At 37.3% G+C, this 20,613-nt stretch overlaps 1 protein-coding gene across 1 annotated transcript in view; it reads right to left on the reverse strand.

The window, feature by feature from the left end:
- NAALADL2 (N-acetylated alpha-linked acidic dipeptidase like 2) overlaps positions 1 to 20,613 on the reverse strand; it is a 400,097-nt gene that overhangs the window by 239,050 nt on the left and 140,434 nt on the right. The window contains exon 3 of the mRNA XM_076341349.1: positions 16,037 to 16,307. Within this exon, the coding sequence (XP_076197464.1) occupies positions 16,037 to 16,307 (271 nt within the window). The remainder of the gene's footprint in view (positions 1 to 16,036; positions 16,308 to 20,613) is intronic.

Raw genomic sequence — 20,613 nt, forward strand, 5'->3', positions numbered from 1 at the left:
GATCAAAGCTGGACATCAACAAACGCGAAGAAAGCTGCAAACATAAAACTAGCTCTTCTCTAAAATTAAAGGAAGAAAGAAAAGGGGAGATAACGGAGCTGTGCCCAAGTATGCCAAATCATTTGTTGGTGTAAACTCTGCTACGCTTTCTGACATGAGCTGCTGCTCCCATTTCAGCCAAAAGCATCCCTCCGATAATCAGGGAACTACAGCTGTCTCCCTGTGATTGCTACCACCCAAGCCTCCTTCGTTGTCCTACTGAGCACACCAGAGATAAAATAAACAGCCATAGCCATCTTTTATATACCTATACTTATATGTATTTCTACAGAAATGTTAATATTCAAAATTATCTTTCAAACTTTGTCCTTCACTTGGTTCCAGGCAAAAAGAGGGACAGAGAGAGACCTCCTTTCTTTGTGGGTTTTGTGGCATGCATCTCCTGACTGTCTCTAGTTCAATTGAAGTGCTGAAGGTTGAACTAAGAAAGTAATGTGCCTAAATATTGATTTCTTTACAGTAATGGCACTCAGTATGAGTAGGATCAGTCAGCCTGTTCCTTCATGGTTAGGACTCGCTGAAGCCAAGTGCAAGTGCAGTAAGTTTTATTTTCTGTTTTATGTTGCTAGGCTCAGCATTATCAGAAGAGGAAAAGATCTGAGAAAGCATGACCAAGGGTATAATTCAACATTTAGTAAAATAAAGACAAGTCCAACACAAGATAGAAACAAATCAGGAAAGAATTTGAGGCAGATGTCAGATTTTTAAGAGGAGAGTTCTCGGGGGGTGGGGGTGTTCACATGAAAGAGTAATTTCTTATAGAGCTGCTTTTGCTATAAAACAAAAATTCCTGTCTTTAGAACACAGTTTTCATGCAAACACCATACTCCAGTGTTTACAATAATTTCAAAATAACACTATCTTTTAAATCCCCTGGTGAGCTTTCCACTCTCTATTTACTTTATGAAAAATTTGGTGTAAGGCCTCAAAATCCAAGCACGCTGTCTTCTGGTAGCAAACACTGCTTACAATGTTTTGAATGTCGTATGACACTTGGACATTCCCAAACAGTCTGGGAAAGCTTGTAGATAAATTTGAGGTAATTACACAGAAATGCCTCTGTGAAATCCTGTGAATGACTAAAGTGTGTATTTGAAATTAAATTCCCCTACTATCTTGGCCAAATTTGGACACTACTTATCCAGACTCTATTTCTAGTAGCGCAGGACTCCCTACCCTTGACTTTCTTTTTAGGTCTTCTTAGAAAACTGGAACGAGAAAAATAATCTTACATCTTGAAAAATAATAACCTATTGTATTTCCTAGCAACTGTCTGAGGCAAGCCAAAAAGAGATGATTTGTGCAATTTGAATTTGAACATGCTGTCTGAGCCCAAAAAACCAAATCATTACTTATCTGGATTAACTGAAGCTGATTTTGCCCCGTTACAATACTAAGAGATGCACCTGACCCACAATGTCTGGGCAGATTTAGATCACAGAACTTCAGTACTGTTCCACATAGCAAGATACATGTGTGTGGGGGTCATTAAATAACTAGCTGGTCGTTAAATAACTAGTTGTTTTTACCTACAAGGATTTACTCGTCTTCAGATTCATGACATTTTTTCTTTATGTTTGTTAGCACCTTACTCTAGAGGTTTTCTTTTTTTACTTCAATATTCCTACTCATACAATAAACTTCCACAGTAATTAAATATGACTCACAGTGCCAGTTTACAGTCAAAAAGGATTCTTTTTGTCTAGCTTTTATTACATAAAATTGCACACTGCATTACAATGGCAGCTAAAACTGTAATTTGTACCAAAGCAGGAAGAAAAAAAGATGTCCCTTAACCTCAGTTTGATAGAGTTTGGCCTTGCAGACTGAATTCAGTCACAGACACATTTTACCTGCTCTCTCTTCCCCCTCGTCCTATCTGTCCAGCTAACACATCTCCATTCCAGGCAGGGATCTACTGAAGCTTCTATAGGTTGCTTTTGCTGTTCCAGTATCATTTTTAGAAAGAGATTGAGGTTTAACTTGTTTGCTTGCTTGCTTTTTACAGCTTATAGCAGACTTTTTTTCTACTAACTCCCAGGGAGACCGAATTAAGATCGAAGCCTTTTTATAGCCTACAGAAAAGAACCTCTTCTGTGTTTTATGGTTACTGAGCCCCAGATAAATCTGAGTTGACATAGCTCAGTTCCCTGTCGATAATGCTCATCCTGTTGACTCCCCCCTTTATATCTATTTTCAACTTTATTTTTCCTTCTTTTAATTCATTCATACTTCCCCCCCACCCTGTCCCAAATCACATTCTTTCAGTTTCCCTTAAGCAGAAGACAAAACTAATACTTGAGTATACCTTCTTAATTCATGATATCCAGTGAGATATCCAATCAACAAACCTCGTTTTTTCATCTTTTCTAACTATATTTAAATGTAAATCTAGTTTTTCAGGTATTCTGAAATAAAACATTCTTGTTTTCCATAATATTAAATTGATATTTATTTATTTTAAAGTCTCTAAGAACATTGCTTTGGTTATAAACCACTAAAGGACACGATATCATTTGAGGCCTAAAAACCTATTAGAAATTTTATTATTTTAAGCTTTCATTAAGTGATGCTGATTATTTGTCATCTCAGAAAGCTCACTAGTGACAAAATTCTAAATTCTAATAATTCTTTCTTATATGTGTTTAATATTATTTATATCCTCTTTATAAGAGTTAACTGCAGAGATACTTAGTAGCATTAGTCTCTAAAGCATAAAGTCACATTGATCACATTTTCCTAAGCAGAAACAGTAATCTGTATTTGCCAGCCCACTTGGTTTAGCTTATTCAGCGGTAATTATTCATGCAAATATACATTTACAAATTATACAGACTAAGGATAAACTAAACGAAACAAACAGAATTGCTCAGCTTTAATGTGCCCTCTTAAAAAATAAATCATAAGCTACATATGTACATAGTAAATTATAATTGTGTGATTTAAACCTGGCTTTAAAATTTTCAGTGAAATGACTTTATGTCAGAACTCAACAAATTCTCAAGGCCGGACTGCAGTGACACGGAGTTGTTATTGGCTACTCTCAAACACGAAGAATGAAAGTAAAACATCCAGCGGCTGCAGACTGTCCTCCTTCAATGGCCTTTTTATCATATATCAAATAAAAACCAGGCATTCCCTCCCAGGGTAGCTACAACTGTTAAGTCTTTGGAGAAGATGCTTGCACCTTACAGAAGGTGCCTGGAAGTGCTTTATATACAAATAGGTTCTGCAGACTGCAGCAGAAACTGCCAGCTAGACAGCTATTGTAGGGAAGGGTCCATCTCAACTGGGCAGGAGAAGCTAGCAAATGGCACTAGGCACACTCGCCTTCACCCTCTTCGTAGGCTCAACGTGAAACACAGTGAAACACGAAACACAGTGAAACAAACGCAAAACACAGTGAAACATGAGTTTGCACCTACACACCCAGAGAAGGAAAGGAATCTCCTGTCTGAAATGACAGGTCATAAGAACAATATCCTGTGAATGCAAACACTCTCTATCAAAGACACAATATATGTCAACTGCAGTGAAATCTTACATGGAAGTCCTTATGATTCTTTCTAAGTAAAATTGAAATATTTCATTTTATAACTATAATACATTTGATATCTTAATTTCCTAGAGAGTAGCATTTCAACTATGTTCAATTGTTTCATTTTTAGAGTTAGTCTGGCTGTGTTAAAACAGAAATATCTAGGAAAATAGCCTTACAATTTTCAGGTTTGCAATTTTTGCCACAATTCTGAACACATTTTGAAACAGCGTAATTTTTATAGGATGTTTCCCAATCAACTCTCATACTAGTGCATGCATAGTATACTGAAATATACAAGCAGGCTGTATTTCTATGCACGCTTGCTATGCAAACACATAAACCAGAAGCTGTTGTTACTGCAAGTATATAGATACAGGAAGATAAAATAGACATCTACCTCAAAGATGCAGATAATCACGCATATGTACAAGAGGAGGTCATCCACTGCACCAAGAGAACACTTGAGCTTTCAGAAATGTCAGTGAGAACTCTATTTTCCAGAGTATAATAAATGCTCTTTCACAGAGTACTTATAGCCCTTCGGGGCCCTACAGTACTTATAGGCCAAACATCACGCACTTGAATGTAAGCAGAGAAATGCCCAACCATGTAGTGCTGTAAACACAAATCTGAGTGGTACAGCAGCATTTTATCAAACCTGGAGAAGCAAACATGCAGTTGTGAAAAGGAAAATGACATCTTCCCTATCTGATGTGAATTTTATTGTTTTAAGTCATTACACAGATGTATAGATCTCTAAATTACCTCTTTAGAAAAAGGACTGAGGAAAAATACATTCTAAAATTACAAATACATTCGGATAAAAGAAAAGGACACCAATGAAAACAGGGAATATACCTGAGCAATAATGAATTCAAGTGGCCCAAATGATTGATCAAGACAAATATAACAAAGGCTGTATGTGAGAACAGCGTAGCTCTATATGATTAAATAAGTAGATACTTCCATTTTTCAATCACCTAACATTATGGAAAGAAGACTTATCTTACAAGAGACATGTAGTGTGTGGTTCAGGTAAAATTGTACCAGGAAGAAAACCCAGTTCTTTGTTGTTCCAGGCTTTCAAATTTTGTTTTTAAAAATGCACTCAACATTTTGGAATTGCCATTTGGTCATTAATTGTGATACTGTATTCTGCACTGTTTAGTCATCTAAAGGTTTCTATATGGCAGCACTATTTATCTTTTCTTTCAAAAATAGCTAACCTTCATTTTCAAAGTGTTTTATTTTTATGAATAACAACAAGGATTAAATGGAAGTTCAGGATAGGGCCCTGCCAGGTATCATTGCTATAGTGTAATCAGTAGCTCACCTTTATCCTAAGTCTTTCCAAAGGTTAGAGTGAAGGTTTTCCTGAATTGTACCAAATTTCACACAGACATTTTGATCATTCATCTCTGCTAAGCATTGGCAGGAACATCATGGAGAATTTGTGAACTTGGTTCCTGTGCTCTGAGCAGAGATAGAAAATCCTGGAGAAAGAGAGGAAATCCCATGCAAAGGACAGAAATGGCTTCTTTTAGAAAAGGGCCCACCAAATTGTTCACCTTGTACAGTGGCATCCCATTAAATCGTATCTCAAAAGGAAAGATGGAAAAATGCTGACATTATCTAAAACATACTGGTCAGTCTGAAAGGTTACCAGAATCTGGACAACTTGATGGGGGGGAAGAAGTAATCTGACCTCCAACATCACACAACTGATTTCACTTGTAATGCAAAAACTTCACCATCACTGCAGCCCTGCCAGAGCCTTGGAGCTGGATCTGAACAGAGCTCCCCTCATCTTCCACACAGCCTGGAATCCAGGTCAGCCTCCTTTTCAGCAGTAGAGAAGTGCTCGGTATTATTGTAGCAATAGTACTTTATGCTACAGTTTTAAATAAAAGCAGTTAGGGACATTATTACAGAATGTCCTGGTTTTGGCTGGGAGAGAGTTAATTTCCTTCCTAGTAGCTGGTACAGTGCTGTGTTTTGGATTTAGGGTGAGAACAATGTTGATAACACACCGATGTTTTAGTTGTTGCTAGGTAGTGCTTACACTAGCCAAGGACTTTCCAGCTTCCCATGCTCTACCGACTGAGAAGGTGGGAGGTGCACAAGAAGCTGGGAGGGGGCACAGCCAGGACAGCTGACCCCAACTGGCCAAAGGGACATTCCATACCATGTGACGTCATGCTCAGTACGTAAACTGGGGAAAGCTGGCCGGGGGGGCCGCTGCTCGGGGACTGGCTGGGCATTGTTTGGCGGGTGGTGAGCAATTGCACTGTGCATCACTTGCTTTGTATATTCTTTTATTATTATTATTGTTACTGTTTTATTTTATTTCAATTATTAAACTGTTCTTATCTCAACCCACGAGTTTTCTCACTTTTACTCTTCCAATTCTCTCCCCCATCCCTCCGGGGGGAGTGAGTGAGTGAGCGGCTGTGCGGTGCTCAGTTGCAGGCCGAGGTTAAACAACAACTATCAGTTACTATAGAAATCTGCACTCAATTCTTTCTCTTCCCCCATTATGATCCCTCCTGCCCAGGATGTTGAAAGATCAACAAAAAGAAACTAGAAACAGGGAGCTCAGTATGCGCTCTCATAAATTCCTATTCAACCACAAATATCCTTAACGGTCCATCTTCCAACATCAAGGGGTCCCTTTCCTGAATTTCAGCAAACACAAAAGACTAAATTTAATAGATGAGACAAAGAATGCACAATGGTCATCATTAAAAATATTCACTAGTTGTATCATCTGCTGAAGAGGTTCCCTCCATACTACTTCATTTGTCTTTACATTTTTGGTACCCACTTTAGAAACACTATACATTGTGAAGAAATTATCTTCATTGTCTGCAGAGAAAATTGAAAAATTATGAAAGTTTATTTCAGGCAGAGCAACTCTACAGGCATTAAGATAACAGCAATAAGATCATCAGGGAAATGTCTGAACTAAAAGAGTCAGTCTTACCCATCAGATCCTGAGCCTAACACTGTCCATGCTGATACAATTTCTCATTCTAGATTTTTAATTTGTGTTATTACGTGATTGTAATATTTTCTTTTAGCCTTAAGACGTAAGAGTTTTATAGATAAAAGGTCAATATGGACAAAGACATGAGAAAGTTTTTTGGAATAAAAATTTCGGTTAGAAGAATGATGCAGTAATTCTTTTGCCAGTAACATAATTTCTAGCTTTTCATAGTACTTCATCCTCTAAAATACTCCCCAAGTAAAGATTGTGCCTGGCCAGCATTGACCTGCAGTAGGAGGGACATCTCTCCTGGATGACAACGCAGCAGGAGTTTTCTTGCATATTTAAGCAGCTTTGCTCTCTAGTAGTTGAAGCCATTGCCGGACCTCTTCTATCCTTATTCACCTCTGTCTGCCCCTCAAAGACATCAGTGTGAAGCAGTGAATCTTACAAGAGACAAGACTAACTCCATATGGTAACATAATTCAGTGGAAGGAAGATAAATTCCTTGAAGCATCTTCTTTCTCACCCACACCTACTCTTGGGCCAGTCACAAGCTGGTGATTGATTAGTCACCTTCTCTTTGAACTGCAGAGCACAGGAACAGAAGAAATAATTATGAAAATAGAACTGATGTATCTCACGATTAATTCACATTAAGGCCCTCTTAATGAATGAGTGAAACACAGTAACTAATATTCATTACATGAGGTGTTAGACATGAGATTTATTTTGTATTTAGTGGAAGAGACAGCATATCAGACAGAAAAAAACTAGGAACGCCTAATTCTAGAGAAAGGGAAGACCAATGTGTTTTCAGCTTTGTTTAGTTTGCACTGATTTTTTTATTATTTATAAGAGGATATTCTCTCCTGGGATTGCAACTGGTGGGCACAGTCAGAAGTACTGCATTTCCAACCAGCTTAAAAGTGAAATTCTGAACAAAAGCTTTTCCTCAGGACATTTTAGTCCAGAGAGTAAACAGGCTCTGGCATTTTGACAGTTCATATACATACCCAATGCACTTCTGCCAACTGCACCTGGATACCAAACTTAGACTTGCCTATGGTTAGTAACTGAGTCTTTTTTTTATTTTTATTTTTTTAATTATTTTTTACAATTTTAAGAATTCAGTTCTTATCTGTTTTTTCAACCAGCTGTATCACATCTGCACATTTTTTCATCCTGCTCTGAAAGGCTTTCAAAAGACATTTGCTTCAAAGGGTTTCCGCTGAGAGAGGCCTTCTTCACTTTTTGGTCTTTCTTACTATTAAGGCTCTGTGTCCAGGTTTATAGCATTCCTCAAAGCAGTCTCTAGAGAGATTCATCCTTTGCCCTTTTATACCAAAATTCTTCAACAAAAGTCAGACAAGCCGTTAAAATCTGTCCTCACCAAATCATTCATATAATGGCAGCTTTATCCTCAACTAGTTTAGATTACATTTAAAACCTGTCATGTATGCTTTTTTTCGTTTTTAGTAAGAACTTATTTCCACTCTTTCAAAGTGGTCATCTTAGAAGATATTTGGATTTCATATTACCACATCCTAACACAGACAGGAAATCTTCAGACTTGTTTTGGGTTTTCAATGCTACTTTCATTTCAAAATACTAAAAAGATTTTCACAATGAGAAAAAAAGAGTCCTGTAGAAAAACGTTCAATAAGCTCATATTATTACATTAGAAGAAATCAATTTTTAAGATTTTGACAAAACGTTGTCCAATATTGACTGTAAAAGTTATACTGGTAGATACAGATAACTCCTAAGATAAAACATATTGCTAAGGCTTCAACTGATGAGATTTATCAAGCTGCATCGAAGACTAAAATAGTGGCTTCTGATTATTCTCAGCTGCCAGCTCTAATTCGCAAGAGACACCACCATTATTTAGACTTTTTCTCTATTTTCAAAAATAATCAAGTGCAGTATGTCAGAAAAGTGGTTTGTTCTTTTTTTTTTTTTTTTAGATTTATTTTATTACAGTGATTCTAACCCATATTCTCATGGATGACTGACTGATGCCTGGAACTACCAGGGTCAGAATCTTACGGCCATGCTCCCAGGTACAGGATGTACAGGCACAGTAAGATGTAATCTGCCTCCAACTACAGATGCTTTTGTATTGCTAATGTTCCTTAAAAGGTTTTAGGACTTGCTTCTCTTCCTCAAAAAGAAACTAAAAAATGAGAACAAGCAATAGTTTAATCAATATTGTATTTTACAGTCACTCATAACTATCACAAAGCTGAGTAGCATTTTAACAAGTTCTTTATTGTTTATGCATGAAACTACATTTTTTTTAAACAATTAACTTATGCATGTAGTTTTAGGGACAAGGATTGAGTATTATATAAATACAAAAATGTTTTGCTATTGTTCTCATTATATCAGTTGTAGTTGTTTCTTATGTTGTTTTTCTCATCCTAGCAATTTTTTAAAAGCTGATATTATTTGCTTTATAGTCTCTCTGCTGGAGAAAATTTTTGCTTTTGTTTTTAGTGTAAGCAAGGTCCCTTCAAGGCAGTTTTAAACCTTCAAAATACTGGAGAAATTTAAAAGAAAAAGATCCCTAAAACCCAAACCAAATAACTCACAGCAGAAGCAGCTTTTTGCTTGGAATTCCTCCTCTGAGAAGGACATTGCCTTTGCAAACTTCAACAGAAAAAAACACAGGTATGTTGTTGATAGGTTCAAATTTACTAAGAAGATGTAAAAGAAATTAGAGGGAGATGATAAGATAGCACTACCTAAGCAAAATGTGCCTTGTGATTCGGCAGAAAGATTTCCACTAGACTTGGAGTACCTTTGTATTCAGGTTTGCACCAAACACCATTAACAAAAAGTGGGAATGAAAGAAGAGTAACTGGGTAAGTATCAACCCAGATATCTACTGAACTGCATAGGTGATTGCAACTTGCCTGGTCTAAATTATACAATAAAGTAATTAAAAAGAAATTTTTTTCTCAGAGATCCATGCATTTACAGAAGTTACTTCCACTTGTATTCTCTCACAGTGATTACTAACAGACAAAATTCAACTCTGGTTAAAAATGATGTCATTCCCATTGATTTCAATAGGAATTTTACTTGCACTAAAACCTGAATAAAGCACCAAATCAATTTCCCAAGCCCTCAGTGTTTGCACCCTTTAGTTTTTACCATGCAATTGGAATATAAATAATGTTTATGGTTCAACATTGCTCCCTCTCAAATATCGTAGAGGCCTTCCTGAAAAATGCCTTTAGCTGATTATGTGCAATGGCATGGAAGTGCTCAGTGATCTGTTATATCTGTAGATATCAAGATGCCTCACCTTTTGCTTTTTTGCATTTAAAAACCCTCATTTATTATTAATGCCGTTATTACTAAAATGTCATTACTAATATTTTATTAGTAAAACATTACTGCAGTATTGACTCGCAATTATAAAACAGCAAAAGGTTTTGCAGCAGTAGCCATTTGCATCTTCGAAACCCTGCCCTTCAATGATACCAAAATCTTGCAGCAATATTAACCGGGCTTTTGTGCATGATGAACTACTATTATTTTTAGGGAACTGTAAAACTTTATTTATGAATGGTTATGTGATATATGCCAGAAAACTGACAGGATGTTCTGCAGTACATCTCTTCAATGATCATTTTTGTAGTCCTTGACTGCAATTTTGAATTATATAACCTTCACATTGCATTTCACAGCTTTCTATATGTAATTATAATGGAGTGGCAGCTATGCTGTAGTTAATGTTGAATGTTGTTTTCTGTTTAAAGGTCAAGTCTATTCTAAAATCCATATTCTTAGTGAGATTGTCTTGAAAATTTGCTGTGCCTACTTGGTATGCAGAGCAGTGGTCTAAATTATGATTATTTGTGGAAGAGGTTTCTGAGAAACTCTTCTATAAATAAAAGATAAATAAAGCTCCTCTAAAACGTCTAAATGTTACAAAAATCGCATGATTCTTCTCATTTGTGTGTATGTGTTATCCAACCTATAGCCCTAACCATCTGCAAACTGGTTTCAGTTGCTAGGGATTCATTTTAGCTAGTACACCTCTTCAGAGAAGAAATTTTAGAAAACATTAATAAAGATAATAATGAACTAAACTGGCGTGCCTAAAAGAATTAAATGCACACATGTAGCAAGATTCCCTCTAGCTTGATATTTTGTACCAATGTGCCATTGAAAATGACTGAAAGACTTAGGGTGAGATGCTGTGATTGTTTAATCTGAATTATATGCAGTCTTTGCATTTGGAATTCAAGATGTGCAAGTAAGCGTGCTGCAGAAGGCTCATTTGGAAATGTTGCCTAGGGATAAAAATAACCTGGGAAGATTTTAAAATTTTCTAAAACCAACCTGCTGACACCAATCTTAATTCAGAAATATTGTTAAGGAAATTACCACTGATTACCTAGAGGGAAGATAAAAGATAATAAGGGTGCACTAATCACATTTCCAGCACAAGGAAACCAAACCAAATGAAAGCAAGCTGTTGGGTCAAGGATTTCCTGATGCACTGGCCCTCCAGAGGAACTTGTAACCTTTTGGTGCAGAGCTAGAAATATAGAGAGCTGCAAGTACTGCAAGGAAATGGTGCTGCAGTACTGTAAAGACCTAGCAGAGAGGGTAAGGGACTGTAGGGCACACAAGTGGGGAGCCTGCGATAAGCGGGAAAGATTAGAGGAACCGGCAGTAGAGGAGAGGAAGACTCCCATCTTCCTGCAGAGTGAAGGACCAGGGAAAGAAGGGGATGGATGGGGAGAGGAGACATCTCAGCACAGCCATAAGAAAATGGGGTATCTGATAAGAAATGAGCAAGCCCCCCCCCCGTGTGAAAGAGAATCTGACAGCAATCCAAGTCCTGATTCCCTTACTCCCATCTTGCCAAGATTGAAGAATGGTGGGAAGATCACTGAGTGAGCTTAACAGATGGGTTTGTACTTCTCGTATTGCTTCAGGTTGCATTAATCTCTGCGGTGGGTTCTCATTTAGCTGAGAAAACGTCACCAAAATAAATGAACCAGAGCAGGCTGATATGCTATCAACAGATGTAGAGAATTTCTTCTGCATATTGTAGATAGAGGCAAACAGTCGGCATTCTCACTTGTCTGCTCCCTGCAGCCCCTCCAAAACTAATCAAAGATATCACTGGCTGAGTTGGGAGTATAAATGTCTAAAATCAGCAGACGCTTCGAACAGAGAAATGGGTAGGATCAGTCAAGGAACATGGACAATGGCAGGGAAGTGAGGTGATGCAGTGGAGGAGTGCAAGCAGTCAGGGAACAGGGACAGAGGAGGGGTCAAAGTACAAAGGAAAGATAGTCGGGTGTTGGGAGAACTGCCTTGGAGATGGGGATGATTGATTTCTGTCCATGCAACCATCAAATCCCTGCCTGCATATGCATTCCCATTTCAAGAACATGCCAGTACTTGTACTTTTCTTGCATCCTCTCCTGGTTCCTGAACCACCACAGTCCTTTCAGTGTATGAGGTGCAGGAAAGAAAAGTGACGTTTTGCTGGGCTTGCTGAGAGTGTCCACGATGAAAAAAGGAAAGGACGGAAAACAGCAAAGGAACCAACAGGGATTTGGTGCATTCAGCAGCCAGTTACTCCTGAAGAGGCAGAGGAGTGTAATATAGCTGAGGCAACACTGTATAATGGAGGACACTAAGCATCTCTGTTTAAAGTCTTAAAGCAGATTTAGGATTGCAAAAGTTCCTTAACACTTCCATAAAGCAAAGAGTGAATAAATTTAAGGTGAAAGAAAGGTGAGGGAAACTTCAAGTCACACAAACATAACTTCAGTAAAATCAGGGAATACAAAGTAAAAACAATCTTCATTTTGCTTTAATTAGCCTGTCCTTGAATGTTGTTCCAACACACCAACCATTACATCTGCTAAGATTTTCTCTTTACAGTTGCTAAAGAAACAGGGAACAGAGCAGACAAACATTGCGACACCAAAACTGAACAACTGCTTCTTCCTGAAGTTCGCTGTACTCAGTGGGCCTGCTTTAAACCAACCGGCCAGATGCCCTGCGTACCACCCAGCCTTCTGCTGCGCTTCCAGCCAAGACGTATCCTTACTTACACTTCACTGCACTTGGGGCATCACCGCCGTGTCTGTTAACAGATGGGCTACAATATGCACCTACACTGACACTACTTACCAATGCGGTACTGAAAGGAGGACGCTGGCTCTCTGGAGGTTCATACACACCTCTCCTTGGCTCTCGCTGACGGTTCCCCAGCTCATCCCTCCACTGCTCTGCCAGTGACAGCACACGCAGCCGCAGCTCTCAGATCGCCATGTGCCGTGAAGGCAGGGAGCAGCACATTCAGATTCACCTCAGAGACTAGCTAGATACTCTTTGACAACGCATTTTGCTTTAACGCATAAATTTGATGCAGTGTAATTTCCCTTTATATATGTACTCTGTTGGTCAGAGTGGCTTTCCTGTTTTCATCAAGCTGACAAAAGGTTTAAACTCTATAAAAGGTGGCTGATATTTAAGTTTTAATAAAAATATATTTCACATGTCATTCTTTCCTTACACTGACCTAGTCTACGATATATTATTTACATAACTGCTGCCATATCTATTTCAAAACCTACTAGACAGCTCTCTCCAGAACTGTAGGCTGCCCTGCCTGTCACCGTGATGGGTAAACAGTGTCACCTTTTCAGGGCCTGATGAATTATAGAGAAGTAATAAAGTGCACCATCCATCACAATGGCACTAAGTAGGTTTCTGAAGTAGATTTCAAATCACAAATGCTCACATTTTTACTCACAAATGCTGTTTAGACTGTTACCAGAAAACACAAATTGGATGGTTCATATGATGAATGGACATGACAGGTGGTCAAAGAAAATGAGTCTTGCTATTCTGCAAATAACCTTGTCAACATGAAAGTAGAGCTGTAGCTCTGCTGGTAGTCAGGCTGCAATAACTTAATGGGTTTATTTGCTTGAACTTCTAGCAAACCAAATATACAAATGAGATACAATGATGCAGCAGCATCAAAGAAATATTAGCAATTCAACCTGATTATGTGGCACACAATAGAAATTTTCTACTAAGGATGTGTCACATTTGAAAGAATATTATTCAGATTATGAGTAGCTGTCACAAGAATACCTTTTCACAGGAAAACCGTCATGATTTTGCAATCACAACCCACTGCAAGATATTCAAAACACACAACTTGTACCTCCACTGCAAGCAATCAAGTCACTCTCTGATAGCTGAACACAGCAACAGCCACCACCTGCTACTTCTCATTTAAAGTTTTTCTACTTCCATTAGTTTAAATAGTAGAGATTACTGTGTAGGACTGAAAGTCGGGCAGGTTAGATCACTATGATTTATCCATAGCCTAAACAAAAAAGGAAATTTGCCCTTTAGGCAAAACTCTAGATCTAAGGACAATTTGGGTAGACTTTTTAAAGAATAAAAGAAAACATCTGAAGTTTTGTGAGGGTGCTAGGTATCTGAAAGATCTGACTGTAAAATCGTGCACAGAGTCACTCTTTGGCTCAAGCACAAGCTTTGAGTTTTGCCAAAGCCAAGATACACCCCTAGTGATAAGTACATACACAGTGTGTATGGTCCTCATTTCTGCAGAACTCAATCATAGATAAAACTGCTCTGAATTATAACTGAAAGTGGTACATGTGTTGCTGGTAATAACATCAATGATTTTTCTCGGAACATTGGATTTCCTGTAATCTGATGAATTTGTTAGCAACACATTTATTTTCATGAAATAAATCTCAAAGGCCACAACTGTACTTTTATCTCATTACAGTTACTCTTATTAAGTTACAGTGAGAAAATAATATTACATATTGAGTTTCCAAGTGATAAATGTGAGAAGCCAAACCCATTCATTAGTACTTTTTACTTGCCCATGGAAAAGTTAAAGCTTACATCATGCAGGTTAGGACCTACCCATGCCTACTTCGTTTCACTTCTTAACAACAAACTTTAACCTGAAGTTGTTGGGTTGATAGAGCCCCAGAAGAGAGGCTGTATGGAAATAACGACCATGAGACTCAATATGGAAAGTAGGCATGTATGGTACACAAAAACAGGAGATGGAGAGAAGTCTCTTTCCCAAAGGAGAACAAGAACTCCATTCCTTCTCCTCTCTGGAATAAATCCCTTAGACTAAAAAGCTTCAATGCTTTTAAGAAAGAGAGGCTGAAGCTTGTAGACTTCAGGATGAGAAACTTAAGGATCTGATTTTCTACCAGCTCTCATATTTCCTACAGTCCAAAACTCGAAATTATACTAATAGTCCATAAAATAGGTTAGTTAGCATCATGCAACTTTTTCCATTTTGACTCATTACAAGATTTCCACAGTGCATTACATGTTATCAATAAACATTACGGGCAAACACTGTCACAAACAAAAGGAAAATACACAACAGTTGCATTTTACTGTTTGAAATTCAGTAACTGACATGCTATAAATATTAAGATATTCACAAAATATAAAGGTATTTTGGAAGAGGTATCCTCCAAACCCAAAGCCATTCACAAGCTTTTCCTATATAGTCTATTAGTGTTCTAAGTCATGAAAACAAACATATCTTTTAAACAATAAAGAAACCAAAATGGAAAAACCCCTGCACCATTGGAATAACGTACAATATTTTAAGAAGGAGAAAGAGTAATGCAGTTAGCAGTGAAATTGCAATTTTTATATTTCAGAAATATTTATTGAGATTTATACTATCTCAGCTAGGAAAGTAAACAGAAATGATGACCCCTTTGTGCACCCCCAATACATCTGGAAAGCAAATATAGGGAGGCAGCCAGTGAAGACAGTAAAGAGGATAAAACAAGATAATCCAAGATCTTATTTCACCTGGCAAGTAACAAATCCCAACAGGCAGGATCTTTTTGCTGACAAAACTTCCTAACAGAAGCTACAGCAAGATAAAAATACAAATTGGGATTTTCAAGAGGAAACAAAGCAGATGTGTCAACTGAGTTGCCATAGAAGAAAGTATGCGAGATCCATGACCATAATTCAGGAGCTCCAGGTATTAGCCCAGCACTCCTGCCGGTTTCACTGCAGAAAACCTCATCTTACCCTTCCTACAGGCATCCCTCAAACCAGTAGCACTTATATATCAACAAGGATAAAATGTAGGTCTAGACACAGCTTTCAGGCTTTTACACCCAAGCAAAAGATGCCAATTCATAAACTCAGATACTTTAAAAAAAAAAAAAAAAAAAAATCACATGAAGCATTCAGGTCTGACTAATTTTTAAGTTTGAATTGAGATTGGCCACATCATATTTTACCTAAATATGTTTATTTTAAGGCTGGGCATTTCACCATGTGTACTTTGCCAGCCAAGTTCAACAAAGGCTGATGTTTTCTAACTCTATTTCACCACAAATGACAGAGACAAATGGTCATGTTACCTCAAGAGTTCCTTTGGCAGAGTAAGCTGCATACGAGTACAGGAGGTCTTGGCTATGAAGCGTTTTGGGCTCTCTGTTGCACTGTTGTCCACTAGGATAAAAGCACTCACCGCTGTTTTTCAGAGTTACTGTGTTTGAAGAAGAGCCTGGTAGGTCAAGCAAAACAGAGTAATTTACCAGCCGGACATCTTCAAGGCCTTGGGAACTCCACTGAACCAGAATTTTCATTGCAATGTCTACGTCATCTTCTCTAGGGAACCGTAACAAATCTCTGGAAAAAACACACAAATAAACACAGTTTTAGTCTATTTCCCACCAAGACACTTGTACCTTAATATGCATCAATCCATAATTTTATTCATAATATATCATCAAACATGCAAAAAAAAATCACCCTTCATTTTTTTGCAAGTAATTTCTTACCAATTGTGAGACAGAAGCAACCTCTTTTTGGGAAATAAAAATAAGGAAAAAAATATTTATAGGAAACACATCCAATTAAAACAAAGAATCCTGAAGAAATTATCACTGTAATTGTTTCAAAATTCATGTTTCTGGTGCTGATCAAGTTTCTGATATAGAATCAATTTAACAAATCATTGAATATGAAGAACGCAATCTGAAGTAACAGTTCAGGGACTTCAGGGAGGGCATGATGCTGAAAATTAGTTGTAATTACATGTTTGGCTTAAATTCATCAAGTAAAGCAAATTTGCTAAACAGAATGGAACTGTTCCCCCAAATATTGTGCTAGCTGTCAGAAAGTTTTCCTCAGATTTCCTACCTGTACTGAAGCATTACCTGAGTCAATAGCTTGGCAAGCATACGACACAAGCCTGGAAACTATTTTGGCAGTATCTACCAGATGGATCATAGGATGAAAATGGTGATGGCACTGAAGGACCACCCACCTCCCCAGCAAATGCCAAAAGATACCAGATGTAGAGAGTATTTTAAAGATAACTTTAGAGGACAGACATGCTGAAAGGACAACTAAAGGCTTTTCCTACTTATGTAGGCAAGCACTTATGCAAGCAAAGCAGGACACAAATAAAAAGCACTATTATTCAAATAAAAAGCACTACCTGAATGCAGTAGAAAAAGCTTACAGACAGAGTATTTGCTGAATTTTGTGAGTTTGTTTGTTTGGTGTTTTTTTTTTTTTTGGTCTGTGAAACTCTCGGGACTGAGAAACAAGACTTAGGATCACAGAGGTATTGATTTCCAAGCACAGAGATACTGACGCTGCCTGAAACTCTTGTTCACAACCTTCTCTTCACAAAAAGGCCAATTATATTTAGAAGCTTTGGGGTCCTCAATAGAACCTTAAAAATACCCTGGCTGTCTTGCACATGTCAAAAGCAATGGTTGAATAATGCATAGTCTTTTTAAAACCATTATTGCAAGCAATAGGTATTTGAGAATCCCACCAAGTGCTTTACAGGCACCCCTGTGCTATTCAGAACCCAGCTGCAAAGCTGCAGGCAGAATGCTCCCGGCTGAAGGTACCGGCACTGCTTCCATCAGGGTGTGCACTAATGCCAGGCAGAACTCCGCCAAGGAAAGCTTATGACAGAAAGCAAGCACAAAGACTCCCTTCTCCACCCCAACAAAACTATCTTATAGTTCAACAGACCTTTAAAAAAAAAGAACATTTACTGCCTAGACAACATCAAACCTTAATAAGGCAGAAAGTGAAGCTATAACACCTAGTATAGCCTAGAAATGGCTCAAACATTATATACTACATTCAAATGTCTAATGCCCATCGTCACATTATACAGATGAAATAATTATTCCAACATTCAAAGGATTTAAAAAATTTGCAAAAATTTTTTTATTAAAGAAATATGTTATACCCCAGCCTGCATTACAGAAGCAGAGTTATTAGTGTACAAAGTTCAAAATCTTTACAAGAACACTGGACTTTATGTTAAAGACTTCAGAGATCCTGTCAGGAGGAATAACTGTCTTGCAGATTTAATCTTTCTATATTATCTAAAATAAGTCTTCAAGCAGTCTACATAAAACAGACAAGTTAATCCAATCTGCAGTATATTACAAGTTTCCAGTTTCATCTCCTGTGCCTGCTAATGTAATGACATAAACTTGGGCACTGCAGAAATACAGAAAGTTGTTTGATTAACACAATCATTAAGAGAACATCCGCATTTCCCTCAGGTGATAGAAACATTAATAGAATAAATAATTGCAAGAAACTTATCCCAGGCCAATAAGGTTATGGCACATTGCAACAAGAAGTATTCAGTTTCAATAAAAGGAATTAAGCATTAAAAGAATAAGATACAAGAAGCAAATTGCTCCCTTAGTAATAGAAGTAAAGTTACTTTCCACTTCATAATTAAATAACCATGTCTTTGAAACTTTTGTGACAACATATCTGATTAAGTTAAAGGAATAAGGACACTATTTACTCCATTATTTCTTTATAGCACGTAAAAATCAAATTGCATATTATAAGCACACGCAATATTACAATAAATCAGCACATATTAGACTACTTTGATAAAATTTATGAACACCACCACGATTTTTTTTTTGTGCAGATTTTTACAGTGACTGACTGGCACTTGGTCTTTGATATAATTCTGCTGACTGCATGGACTTAAAGTCAAAGGTCATTTAACTCATTATTTTTATTACATACTAGTTGGATAACAAGTATAAGACGCAAAACCAGTATTTTCTAAACCAAATTCAGAAAAGTGTAAAGTTTGTTTGACAGTCCATCCTGAAAAATTCCAACACTTCACATGCACTTCATAGTCCTTCTCTACAAATTGTCAATTAACTTCCTTCCCAAAACTGCCAGGGCACTGAGATTCATAGTAGAAAGATTTAAGCAGTGGAAAGAAACAGGCCCCTGGGATGATTACGTTTGTCACTTTTGCAAGCGGCTGCATAGTCAGTACAAATCAATAGCAATGCGATTGCCAATTTCCATTTACAATACTGCCTTTAGTAACGTCAGCCAAATTTTGATTCCCTTACTCCTATTAAAAAGATACTTTATTCAGCTAACTGTTCAGGTTCAGTCAATGGGAATAACCACAAAGTTAATGGGCACATCTCAGTTGCTGTAAATCTGCATAATTTATTGAAGTGGAGCCATCACAGACTTAAGATTTGGTCTCAAGTTAGAACTAACGTTAATTAATATAACAGTTACAGTCTGAATAATACCGTGCCTTTACCAGATGCTCTCAAAGAAATTTCCACAAGTTACTTTATTTTATAATAGAGATCAGATATTGAACTAATGTACATCAGAACAGGACATAATTCTACTCCACCTCAACTATGCTCTGTTCCTGAACTGAAAAAACACAAATAAAATTGCACTTAAAACTCAGAAAGCATACCCTACTTCACTTGAATAAGGTAAATTTTTCCCACTTTGATATGATAACAAGATCAAGAAAACGTTTATGAAGACACGTTCTTAGATTTCCTGTATAAACAAGGAGTCATATTTTACTGCCTGATCAGCTGGATGTCCTGGCCAGCAAAAAGAAGCTTTCAAAGTTTTAAAGCTAGGAAAATAATTTGAAATAAGGCAAAGATACATCTGTAATAAAGCCAGGCTTTCTACAGCCTCTGCAGCTTCAAAAGACCAACCTTTAACAGGTGATTGTAAAAGATAAATGAACACACGCACACACACAAAATAAAGAAATTTCATTTTCAAATTGATAACCATGGGGAAACATGGAGCTGCAGCAGCTTAATGGAAAGTCATCTGCTCTAACAGCACTTTTTTTGACACAGCTTGCTAAAGAAGAGAACAAGGTATTGCAAATAAGCCAGCTGCTCATTGCTGGTGATACACTGGGACGCTGTGAAACACCGCTCAAAGGATACTGAAAAATTACAATAGGTCACTCGAACAATCAAAAGATGGAATAATTTAACTGTATGATACAATTCCTTATCAGACAATCCTTTTAAACTGCTACACCACCACCACCACCCCCCAAAAACAAATCTAAAATCACAGTAGGATTCTACAGATTTAATCTTAAAAATCTACAGGGACAAAATTTTCTCTCAATCATTAAGAACTTCAAGTGTGGTTTGTTTGGGTTTTTTTCTTTAATGATTTAACGTTTATACTGCAATGAGAGTGGGAAATGGCCTACACTTGCTGTCCTATTAGAAAAAAATAAGCAGAATTCCATTTTTGCAGTGTTAGAAGTTTATAAAATGTTGACTACAAATTTTTACTCTCTATTTTCTTCCAGTTCACTGAAATTGTTGATAAAGCAATTACTGGAATTTTAGTTAAGAACTAAGAACAAATATGATTTTGGAATTTTTATGGGCCCATTTTTCAGCTGAGTAGTTGTTTTCAAATTTTGGGAGCAGCAGTTAAGTTCATCAGACAACATTGTTTTGTAAAGCTACATCAGATCGAAGTGTTATCTTGCCTAATATGCTGTTTCCAATAGTAGCTGGTAGCAGATTACCAACAAAGAGTGCAAGAAACGCATCATATGGGTTTATTATATTTATAGGCTTCCATGCATATGTCTTTTTTCCTTCCCACAAACTTTGTC

The sequence above is a fragment of the Aptenodytes patagonicus genome, chromosome 6 (assembly GCF_965638725.1).
Source record: "Aptenodytes patagonicus chromosome 6, bAptPat1.pri.cur, whole genome shotgun sequence".
Classification (NCBI taxonomy): domain Eukaryota; kingdom Metazoa; phylum Chordata; class Aves; order Sphenisciformes; family Spheniscidae; genus Aptenodytes; species Aptenodytes patagonicus.